Here is a 13,222-nt window from a genome sequence, read left to right as displayed (position 1 = left end):
TAGAACCAATGAATAATTCGTTCTTCGTTTTTATAAATAAGGGACGAGACGAGCAGGACGTTGCCTGATGGTAAATGATACGCCATGCCCATTACAATGCAGTGCCGCTCAGGAATCTTGAAAAACCCAAAATATCTGAGCGGCACTACAATTGCTCGTCACCTTGAGATACAAGATGTTAAGTCTCATTTGCTCAGTAATTTCACTACCTACGGCGCCCTTCAGACCGAAACACAATAATGTTTCCACATTACGGGTAAATAGGCGCCGTTGTGGTACCTATAATATAATCGGCATCCTGTGCAAAGGAGCCTCCCACTGATTAATAATAACGTTTGGAATATTACAAAGTATATCACCAACATTATGAAGAATATAGCTCTCCGTAAAAGCCGACTGCAATACTTACTTACACAATGGGGTATAAATATAGATAATGATTGGACGTGGACCTATAAGAGTTATGTTATCGCTACAATATTGAACTTGAACTGGAATGGAATATTTCCTTTAATTAATATGACTGTGCATATTGTACTTAAGTTCAAAGATACCATCTGTCTTTCAATCATGTGGTTATATACTGGGTTCCCCATAATAGACTATCCATTTTATATAATTAAATTAATTCCCTACGAGGTAACTAAATAGGTTGTTCTCTGTGGGATTATCTTCTGTATTCTTTGGGATTTAAGTAACATATATAAATAGGGATGAAATTTAAAATCCCTTTGAAGAATTCAATCTAAGCTTCCCTTCGATATTCCTAGGATAAGGGTTTGTGGATCGACCCAGTATAAAAAAATATGCAAAAATGATTCAAGTATTAAAATGATAATACTAGTTATTGATATAATATTTACATCGAAAACTCAAATTAGTTATGTGTTTGCGTTTTCAAAAATTTAGTTACGAATGTTGTATTTTCATTTGAATTTTTGTAAAAATAAAACACTTATAATTGGCTTTTAGAAATAATTATGTAAAAAGTTTTGTGAAAAAAATTTAGAAATGAAAAAGCCTTGGCTAATTGTTATTATTTAAAAAAAAGTGATTTTTTACGTCTCTTATTGAAAAATGGATCTGCGGCGGGAACATCTTCGTGCGATGATTTCAGACGAGTCAGTTAATCGACTTCAAATGGCGTTTATGAATGAAGACCCTTCTAACGCAACCAGCTTCCGTTGCCACAACGAATTTAAGCTTGGTCGTCTATCGTTGGGGGATGAAGAAAGAAATGGTCGTCCTTCGACGCCTGTTATCGAGCAAAATGTGCGCAATAGTGACAAATTTAATCTAAGAAAAAAAAACTAATAACATACGAAGAAATTACAGAAAACAGATGACTAATCCTATATTTATTAGTACGATCCGAAAACAACGCGCCAGTCAACAGTTTAGCTACTTCAAAACGAACCAATGCCTACCAAAGTGAAGTGATCAAGAAACGCAGGTAAAATTTTGATTGCTACTTTCTTCACTGTGTGGGTATTTACAATTGTGGTTTCCATCGTACGTCGTAATCGTATACTACAAAATAACTAAGTTTTCACTGGCATGAGCGATAGGCGACCGAATATCGGGCTCCGCGTGTTATGCAAAACAAGGGACTTACTGGGCACCACACCGGTCAAAGTCACCCACCTTACAAACCTGATCTATCACCATGTGATTCCTTTTTATTCTCAAAAATAAAAAATCAAATGAAAGGGGTCCAGTTTTCGCTGACGGAAGATGCGCTTACAGCGTTCGAGAAGACCGCAGACTAGAAAAAGTGTTCTAAAAACTGGTTTAGACGCATGAGATTTTGTATAGAGGCTGGTGGAGGGTACTTCGAAAAGATTTCATAGGATTATTTTATTCATATATACGGTGATATTATAGTTTCTCAAAACTGTCTGAGTGTCCCACGTAAATAAAAATACATACGTAATCCAGTGCGGAGCCAGTACAAGCGGTTTGAAATGACGTATCGGTCACGCCCACATCGCGTCGTGCCCGCGCAATTACTAAATTATTCAATTATTTACTTACGCTACGCGGATCTGACGATATCAATCTAGGGTTGATACTATTCAATTGAACAGTACAAGGTCTGTTTACATTTCAGTTACTCTGCAGGCGATTAAATTAAAGAACGTCCAATGGGATATGTCTTTAACTCGAATGTTACCAAAGAAAAAGTGTTGCTACTAAAAACAATGAATGAATTTAGACAAATTTTATCACAAGCAGCAACCATCCAGCATTACGAGAAATTCTAAAAAATCTATCGACGAATAACTAATTTTTTTACCACATATTATTTTTCTCTTGAATTAATACTGAAGTCCACGTAGGGCAGAACTTAGCAATAAAATATCAATATACAAACCAATCTACATTAATGGTGTTACTCTAGTAATACAATCACCTTTAACTATAGTCGCGTGTTCATATGGGTAATCTTGCAAGGATAAAATTACATTGCGACTATTCATTTAAGTACTATAATTATGAATATGATCATATTTTTCTAGACACATGTATATGTGTATGTATTAAAAAACTATTACTTATAGTGTTATACTTATTAATTCAATTAGGACAGAATCTTATCAGGAAGGAGCAGAAAAATAGATCATACAGATATTAAAAATAGGGCTCTGAGTAAGTATGGCGTTTTGAAACGTGTAGAACAATAATATATGTTTTAAAAGGCTAGTTAAAAGAAGTTTAATAATTATAATTTCTTAGTTTCTCGAGATTTTTACTTGTACATATTTACTGATAATTTTCACGAGTTGCCATCATTTTATACGTTCCCGGAACTGCTCTATCGTATGGTGTTTTATTGGTATCACTAGATTGTTTTGAGAAGTTATTTGGCTACTTGACATTCTTCATTTTGCTCTCTAATTATATTTCTATATTATATTTTTCATGTAAACATTGGAAAGATCTCATCGAGAGCTGGCGATTGAAACACAATTGAGCGTCGATGCTTCTTCAATTCAAAGTATAATTCTAAACGGAAATTTTATGAGTCTGTGAAACCTCAAAATGGAGGTGGTGCACCCTTCACAGCGTGCAATAATTGACAGTTCTCACACCAAGTATAAATTTATTTGCTTGTTTAGATATGGTAGCTACAGCACCAAACAGTATGTAGTCATCAAATTTCTTGGATTGTCTTCCATGCCTTCAATCTCAAGTCCCTACTAATGTAAATATAAAGTGTGTAAATAAAAAATAGGGCTGACCCTGTCCGTATCGCGCGATCCTACGAGGAGGCCAATCTCGTTGTTAAATTGATCCCCACTATGATACAACTAATGCATAGCTAAATTAAACAACTGCGTCACAGCAAAACACCTGAGACAATGTATAAACGAACATGTGTTTAATAAAATATTGCTTTACTGCACGGGAGTCAATATAATAAGCGTCAGTGGCGCAATAGATTGCCTATTGACTATTGACTCTCACCTCGGAATTTTCCAGTCTTCCAATACATGTGTACGTTTATTCGACGATGTTTGCTCGAGTTGCAACAGTTTTTTACCATTGGAAGGCTTCTTTGCACAGGAAGCCAGCTAGATTATGGGTACCAGAACGGCGCATATTTCTGCCGTGAAGCAGAAATGTGTAAGCATTACTGTGTTTCGGTCGGAAATTACTGGGCAAATGAGACTTACTAAGAATTTTTGGGTTTTTCAACAATCCTGAGCGGCACTGCATTGTAATGGGTTGGCGTATCAATTACAATCAGCTGAACGTCCTGCTCGTGTCGTTCCTTATTTTCATAAAAAAAAGTATGGGCCTTGTTGATCAAATACAACCAGGTGACACCCGTATAAATTTCATCTGTTAACACTACAGCTTAAAAGGGACTCGACTGATTAGGTTTCTTGTAGAAATAGCCCAAAGTGTTGTGGATTGTTCTGAACTCCTCAGCATAATTGCGTTAAGAAATCGAACATTAAGAAAGCATGATTTACTTTACGTACCTTCCAACCACGCGTCACCAAAATGTTCGACATGTATAATTATTGTGATAGCCGATTTCGTCTTTTTAGTGGTAGTATATAAAGCATAAAAAGTGCGTTCGCAAAGGATTTTACGAAATCTTAATATAAGCATTAATGTAACTATCTCTAAATCTGTGTATGTATAAGTGTTTCTATTCGAACTCTATAGCAATAGTTAGTTAGACTAAGCAAATTTCTTTCTATATGTAGCTTGTAATTGAGATTTAGAACTATGTTTACTTGACTGATTTGTAAGCTCTCCAAATAAAAAAAAATATGTGAGAGGCAGGTAGTAAGATAAGCTGGAAGCCATAGGCCAGAGATTAAATGTTAAAACCGATGCTGTGATATTTACGGAAAACTAGGACAATCGAGCTTTGTATGGCGTTAGAATGTGGATCAGCTTAAAGTATTGCCGTACTCTATTTATGACACGCAGCTTCTTCGAAGCCAATTTGGCTTTGCCTTCCTGATCACCGCGGAATTGGAAATCGCTCGAGATGTCGATATCCTGTATTCTCGGAATATTCTCGGAATACAGGATATCGACATCATTAGTATCGACTAGACAAGGCATAAAGGGGAGTGTTCTCGAAGAGCGGTGTAACAAAAAATGGTGCTTTTTAGTCGTAAATGCGCAAACTTAAATAATCGGGGGGTAAAATTGGACAAAGTTAAGGTTGGCCGGATTACTTTTCCCTAATCTAATAACTACTTAAGAGAACTCAATACTAAGTATATAAATAGTTAAAACCTCCTTGGCGTCGGCTTTTTTATACACTTTTGTGGTTTTCTTCATAACAGATTAAAAGTTATCCACGAGTGGATCATTGGTCATACTAAACCAGTTTAACATTCTGCACAAATATTAAGTTAACAATGTATCAAAAGTATAAAGGCACGCGACCTTGAAATGAAAATACTTGATAATTCTAAATCCATTCTGACACTAAATAAGGCAAATAATATTCGTAGTGAAAGAGATAAAAGATGATTGATATGACGGAAGTTTAGAAATATTTTCTCCTGCGAAACAAATAAATCTCAATCATCAATATCGGTGACGCATGAGTACATATAGCAATGTCTAGGTCGCGTTATCGAGAGGCTTCACAGATCCAATTACGTAATTCTTTTAACAAGTCTGTGACATTGTACTCGTCAATGCCTCTACTGCCTCGCCAGCTATTTTGGTGTAACATCTCATTACTAACGATTCGAAACGTAGATAAGCACTTTAACACATTCACATTAACCGTCACAGTATTTCTAGGATATCGACGAAATTCAAGTTTACCACTTCAAGTTAGGTTGTTGTGAAGACACTGGAATCTCGGACCACTGTTTTTGCATCATGAGTCAAATAACCACTAAATTATACAAGCTTTGAATGTGTTTGACATTCTCATAACTAAATAAAGCAACGAATATCGTTCAATACATATAGACAAATCACGTCGTATATAGATAAAGTCGAAATATGGAACAAGCCACAAATTACACCATAATAAGATTCGACTGCTATATCAATACATTGCCGCATTTATTTCAGTTGTTTAAAATATTATTGGTCAATAAGCAGCAATGTAAACCATTTAATCGCTTTAGATTACGTATGTTGAATTTGTAACTGGATTCGGAAAGTGACAATTGACACACGACTAAGGAGAAAAGTATGCATACATTGTCTTTACGTACACTTTTGCGGTTCCACTATCAGACTGCGAATGATATGATGTCTTTAAGTGTATATAGAATGTTTTTATGTAGTATACTTATATATTTTTGTTAAATGGTAATACCCTTAAGCAGAATATCTACTATGGAGACACACACATCCCTAGCTATATTACTTACTCAGCCGTATCTAACTCATTTAGAAATAAGAAAATTATATTGCAAAAGTCGTTCAGTGTTAGATTTAAAAAAATATTTATTTTTTGTTACAAAAATTGTATGATATTGTATTCGAGATTCTTGAAGCTGGCGAATCATGACTAGTCTTACGACAGAAAGGTTGAGGGTATTGAGGGTCAATGTTTTTTTAACAATTCTTATGAATTTCGTAAACACATTTGTTTTGTACATTTTCTGAGATCATATTGTACAACCATTTACATCGCCTAGCAAAAACTTTGTAACTCCACTTTACCAAGTAGTGGGCATAATAAGTTTATGTTTGTTTCTAGCAAATTCGCATATTTCCATATATACATAACACTATCAAGAATGTATTGTTCATGAATCTACCTTGTTAGATCATTAGAAATATGAAACCAAGTAAAATATTATAATTAAATATGTACTACTCACAGTAGAGTGCCTCCAGAAGCTGATGAGAGCGTGGATATCGGTCCCCGGAGCCAACAAGAGATAATCTCGCCATTCATCATAACTGATATTGAGACTACCATCTTGATCCATCCTGTCAAAACAATCCAATTTAATTCATGGATTCCTTTTGAATAATACAAAAATTTATTGAATTACGCGTTATATTGCGGAATTTGATAATTATTATATAATATAGTGAGTTTTCTTTCAGTGATATTTAGATACATACATATTCTTTTAAGTTAAATGGTTGGAGTTTTTGAGGCAGGCGTCGTTTAAATGTCATTGGTAGTTGCAATGACGTAGGGCGGGTCGTCTATGCTTAAATATTATACTTTTAGCGATAAGTACGAGAACATAACTACGGGCACGCGACATGATTCAGATTGAGATCCAGTAATAGGTATTTAGGTTTATTTGATCGAAGTAAAAGTAAGCATAAAAAGACTTGTCGTAGATAATCTACTATGCTAGAATGATAAAAAGAGTCGTTTTCAATGTAGATTGATGACATATTAATGATAATATTACATAAAGACTTCAGAACAGTCCTTCAAATCTTAATCCATCCATGAAGGTGTAAAAATTAGAGATGCATTTAATACTATCTCATAATAATATTGACACACTTTTACACAAATTATCTTGCCCCAAACTAGCATGTACTATGGGTACAAGACAACGATATATTTAATACAATATACTTACTTAAACATACATAAATACATATTAAACATCCATGACTCGGAAACAAAAATCCATATTCATCATATAAATGATTGCGTTTGACTGAGAATCTAAACCAATCTCAAATTCACCTGAATACACACAGAAAGTTTTATTAAAATCGATCCAGCCATTTAGGAGGAGTTCCGGTACAACAGACGCACAAATGAAATATATATACTTATATATATATATATATATATATATATATTAAGATATGAACACACACAAAAATAAACAAAATCGGTCCAGCCGTTTAGGAGGTAGTTCAATTGTGAATCTAACCCATTCTCGAATCTACCTGAAGACACACAGAAAGTTTCATTAAAATCGGTACAGCCGTTTAGGAGTAGTTCAGTTACAACAGACACACAAAAGAAATATACATTTAAGATTAAGAATTAAAATTTTGGGTGAAAGAATATAACACACATAATGTACCTATTATAAAAATATATTGACTGATTTATGCCTTGAATAAATATATTATAAATTAAAATCAGTGTGAGTTTGTGTTGTGCTGTTATCAATATTATGATCATGATTATCATAATTATAATTGTTTCTACAATTCTACTGCGATTTCATATGACTTGAGTAAAATATAAATCTATATATATATATATATATATGCATAAATTCATATAATATATTTAATGGTAAACTCCTAATTTATAGTTTAAATAAACAATTATAATTTAATAAAATATATTATTAGTTTTAATTCCCAGAAGAATCTATTTCAACTAAACTAAGCATTCATTTTGATTTCATAATTAAATTCAATGAATTTATTATTATATAAGTAGGTAAATTAATACATTGAATTTCTCACAGTTATGAAGTCACTGTCACAATTAAGAATTTAATTAATACGTTTATGTTTTATATGGGTTTAAAGATCAAAATCATAATTTTAAAACTTGAATATTATAAAAGGCTAGCCATAATATCTGTGAATTAACATTTTAATTTCTAGAGGGAGTGAGATGCATAAAACACAATTAAATTTACATTATTACCTACATAAATCAACTTATTATATCTTTGACATAATTATACTTTTCACTTGCAAAGCAACTTTTAATATGTATTAAATCTAAATGTTATCTATGCTAGGTACCTCATCAATAAATGCAGTTATCTTTGACAAAAGCAATTATATTCAGAGTTAAATAATCTTTTATTAAATTTCCATTGCATTAATTCTTCCAAAATTACAATGCACAAAAAACACATCTAATAAATTTCTATTAGTGGAATTATTACCTTGAATTCACTTGTAATCGTTTTGAATAATGACAAAGTTGACAACAAGAGTACTTTCACATTTGATATTGTTAGTTATAATGGTTATATTAGATTTGGTGGCACACATAACAGAAGACACAACACAAAAGATGTACCTTTACAACAAATTAATTCATATTTAGTGGGTTACAATTAGTTATTAAATGGAAGGAAATGTTGATTATTTGTTTTAGATTTACATTGTTTTTATCTGACTTTTATGCACTAGTTCTAATATCATCTATATGTAAAGCAACTAGTTGACAAATTAATAATAATTATTATAAAAATTTAACACTCCAGATTTAATACAAAAGTATATTGTGATATTTCTATGTATGTATCTACCATTCAGCCGAATGAATGGTTGGTGGTTTCAAAATCCATTTATATAGCAATGCACTACTCACATAAGAAAACAAATCTGATCCTATCAGAAGAATTATTACCATAAAATTCATGTACAATCATTAAAGATAAAGTTGATAACAAATGAAGTGTCACAATTGACAATGTTAGTTATAATGGTAGCATTATACAATAAATTGGATCTGGAGGCACACAGTACATGACAACACAAGACCTGTACCTTTGCACCAAGTTATGATGTCACATTAGGTGGGATAATAATACTAAATTGGTTATTACATGGAACATAATTGACTTTTCTTATTAATGTCAGCAAAGCAATGTTCTATGTAATTTCCACTTACCACCAATACTTTGACCAAACAGCTCTTCTGAAAAATTTCAGTTACATCGTTGATTTATCATCATATATTTTTTTAATTCATTAATGTAACCAATCTGTTTTACTTTGATTATTACTTGAGTATTGTTTCCAATAATCAGATTAAAGAATATTAAAAGCTTATTAATACAGTACAATTTTTTTATATACATATAATGTGAAATCAAATTAAAATAAACGATCCAGCAGGCCATTTCATTTCCAAATTTTAAATGTTCATTACATTGTAAATATTAAATACTGTAAAAGACCTAATAATATTTATGGGTAACAAATAACAATGTATCATGAAAATACATTTTTTTATGGGTAATGGAGGACAAACAAGCATACGGGTCACATGGTGTTAAGTGATCACTGCCACCCACATTCTCTTGCAACACCAGAGAAATCACAGGAGTGTTGCCAGCCTTTAAGGAAGGTGTACGCGGTATTTCTGACGGTTCCCATGTCGTATCGTCCCGGAAACACCCCACATGGAAGCTCATTCGACAGCTATGTAGTAGGTGGAAGAAAGCTCCTTGAAAAGCGCAAAGTGGAGGGAGACACATCCAGATGGTGGGGATGATATCCTAATTTATGGTGTGTCGTGCGAAGGTGAAATTCGACAGGAATCAGGTGAAACAGCTCTTCGGAACACTCCCCGTGATAAATTCGGTAGAAGACGCACAATGAAGCGACGTCTCTACACAACACCAAGCGATCCAGTGGACCCCGACAATTCGAGCTGTTCTGCGTTGCTCGCGGTCAAATGAATCGAGCTGATACTGGAATGCGCCAGACCAGATATGATAGCAATACTCCATATGTGTCCAGACGAGAATGTGGGCCGGCTTGAAGTAACGCCGTGCTCTATTTGTGACGCCCGTATTTTTCGAAGCCAATTTGGTTTTACCCTCCAGATGCCCACAGTATTGGCAAACGCTCGAGATTTCGAGACCCAGTATTCAAATACTAGGCAAGACTTTAAGGGAAGTGTAGTCGAAGAGTGGTAATACAACAAATAGGGTTTTTTTAGTGGTAAACACACTAACTTGAGTGTGCGCAAAAACGTGTTAGTTTTCTCACCGTTTTAATAAATTTGTAGCTTCATTTCTTCCTATTGCTATGCCCAAATCTGCAAATGCTGATATAAGTTCTTCCAGATCCACTTTTCCTATAAAAAAATTAACAAAATGTGAAATATTCAAATGGATAAGTAAAATTTAAACAATTTGAAATAAAAACACAGAGTATGACTTATTAAATGAATGTAGCAAATTAAATCATACATACCATCTTTATTTTTATCAAGGTGAGAGAACTGGAGTCTAAGATTCTTTTCATGCTCCCGAACATAATGTATGAATTCAGACAGAGTTACATCACCAGCATCCTTGGCTGTTTTTGCCAAAAATTTCTGAAATGTCACATGAATATTACTTTGAAGAAGTTATTGGTTTATAACACGGTTTTATTCTGTTTAGTGTATATATATAGGGTAACCTATCTATATAAAATAATTAATTACAAAGGGCATATTAAAACAAAGCATCCATATGTGATAATTTTGTTTTTGTGGCAATCCAACAACTGAATCATATTGTAAGAACAATTTCAAAGGTTCTAATTTTTGCGTAGAACCCTTATCTGTTTTTAAATAATAAAAGTAGCCTAAATTACTTCTTATAACAAACTATTTGCCAGTGTAGAGCTATTCAAGTTCTTTACAGATTAGCCGGGAATAGCAGGCAGGCAAAATTTAAAAAAAATTATATTGTTGTAAAGAAAGTTTTTTATGATAGTAAGGGATGAGACAAGAACGTCATTCAGAGATGGATAATTTATTATATATATAATTGATATGCCCTGCCATAACAATGCCACTCATCATTCTTGAGAAATGGAAAAATCATTAATGACACTACAATTGGGCGTGTCACCTTGAAACATAAGGTTTTAAGTTTCATTTGCGCAGTAATTTCACTAGCTATAGTGCTTTCATACCAAAACATAATAATGGGTACACATTTTGACAGCAGAAATAGGTGCCATTGTGGTACCCATAATCTAGCCGCCATCCTGTGCAAAGGAGCCTTCCCCGGGTTTAGAGCAAACCAGCAGGCATTATTGCACATTCTGCAGTTGTAAATTCTGTTGTAAATAATAAATTCATGTGGATTGGTTACTGCTAAAGACCTACATTAGACCTTCACATTACATTACATAACAATATTTATTACATTAACAACATATTATGTTAGCTGATTTTTGAGTTTATTGGCCAATACATAAGATTTTTTCAGATAAGTGTCATGAAAACTGCACAGGTTTATCTGGGTACAGTAATTTAAAATAAAAACAATGAAAATGGTAATAACTATCGAGATATACATCCAATATTTCACTGTGTAATGATGCTGAAAATAAATTAATGTATGAAATAAATGAAAGAAAAAATAATATATCTATGTTATTGTCAGTAACTGGGTCAATTTGAAACAAGATAATTTGATATATGTGATATGCATTTATTGTTAAATTATACAATACTGAAAGTATTATCTAGGCAGTAAAAAATTGTAAAAGCCAATTAAGTATTTACAAGTTACATTTGTATAACAGTAGTTTAAGTCTATCAAAATAGTATATTTGCTACACATGAAAATTTAAAGTTATAATTTTATTGTTTCTGGTCATGTAGAATATTAATTAAAATCAATTCTAAAATTGTAATGTGCAGTAATTAAGATTAACAACTAAGAATTACTCATTAAGTTGAACAGGTTATATCATCTTTAGGGCATCAAGGAAAATTGAAAGTAACGTTATTTTTTTATAAAGTGGAAAAATGTACATTCTAACCTCTGCATAACTTTGATTGATGTGTGGTGCCAGCTCTTTTAGAGCCACAGACAGGTCGTGAATGTCAATTTTGCCATTTCCATCAGCATCTAGTTTGGAAAACAGTTTTTCTAATCTTTCTTCGTCTTCTTTTGGCAAATTCTCTAGTTCCAGTGGTGGATGACACTGCACCATGGTGTCTAAATTCTTTACGCCAACTTGTCAAGGAATAATGTAAAGAGTCAATGTACTGGTTCGAACAGACATACATTACTATAACTAAAGAAAAGGCTTAAGAATATTCATTTTTATAGAAATCCAAACGTTCCCCATTAGGTAAAGTTTTGACAGTTACCACTGGCTTACTGTTCGCGATCGCGAAATTTCAAATTAGTAGAGTGTCGAGACGCAAACGCCGGCCGTTTGTTTGTGATTGCACTGCAGACTGATGTGAGTGTGACAAAGATTTTAGAATATCTAATATGATTTATTGAGCCGCACTCACACATATAACCACCGACAGCTCTGCGTTGAGACTTGAGTTTGTAGGCCAGCCAAACCGCATTAGGATTTGTAGCGACATCTATTGTATTATGACCAGAGCAAAATGTGTAGCCAGTACGATAAATTAGATTTGAATTGTTAGGAGTTCTCTCCGTTTTTCAAAATAAATAAAATTAAAAAACACTTTCATAGAAAACCATGATGATGCAACAAAGAAATATATTTTATTGTAAAAAGCATGTGGGCTTGACTTCACTGCTTTAAATATAGTTATATTGACTGGTTTATGAAAGCTGAACCCGGACATTTATATAAATGGCAACAAAAAATAAAATGTCAATTTGACAATGTAAATCAATGTTGTTTTATCTTGTTGTTGTAGGTACTTGCGGTTATATGCATAGAGTACTTTTATACCTTTGTACTTTTTTTTTGTAGTGAGTTACATGGGAGTTTGTACCAAAGAATATAATTTTCACTCTTATGATTTGTGCACACTGCACATTCAGTTTCTTGAATATATCTATGCGAACATAGGTAAAACTATCAAAATGGGCATGCAGCGAGTGTTATTTACTCTGTGTTAATATAAACAAAAACAAGTAGAGAGAGAAGCGTTGTCTAAACAAAAAGTAAATGTCGTGTTAGACGTCTTGTTTGAATTCGTAGGTTATACGTACGGCACGCTATGATGGACATTTGTCCACTCATGAAGTTTCGTATTAATTAGTAATTACATTGAAGGAAGAAATTCCTGTTCTTTATTATCAATAGAGACGTGCAG

The 13,222-nt window shown here is 33.1% G+C and overlaps 1 protein-coding gene across 2 annotated transcripts in view; it reads right to left on the bottom strand.

The window, feature by feature from the left end:
- LOC126978436 (calcium-binding mitochondrial carrier protein SCaMC-2) overlaps positions 1–12,494 on the bottom strand; it is a 43,087-nt gene extending 30,593 nt beyond the window's left edge. The window contains exons 1-5 of one of the 2 annotated variants that reach the window (XM_050827222.1): positions 11,956–12,494; positions 10,387–10,510; positions 10,180–10,267; positions 9,074–9,100; positions 6,324–6,435 (exon numbers count right to left, since the gene is read on the bottom strand). In XM_050827222.1, the coding sequence (XP_050683179.1) occupies positions 6,324–6,435; positions 9,074–9,100; positions 10,180–10,267; positions 10,387–10,510; positions 11,956–12,129 (525 nt within the window). In that variant the 5' untranslated portion in view covers positions 12,130–12,494. The remainder of the gene's footprint in view (positions 1–6,323; positions 6,436–9,073; positions 9,101–10,179; positions 10,268–10,386; positions 10,511–11,955) is intronic. The other variant, XM_050827223.1, reaches the window with a different exon arrangement.
- Between the last annotated feature and the right edge of the window lie 728 nt (positions 12,495–13,222).

This window comes from Leptidea sinapis, chromosome Z, assembly GCF_905404315.1.
Source record: "Leptidea sinapis chromosome Z, ilLepSina1.1, whole genome shotgun sequence".
NCBI classification, from domain to species: domain Eukaryota; kingdom Metazoa; phylum Arthropoda; class Insecta; order Lepidoptera; family Pieridae; genus Leptidea; species Leptidea sinapis.
This window is presented reverse-complemented; position numbering and strand designations above follow the sequence as displayed.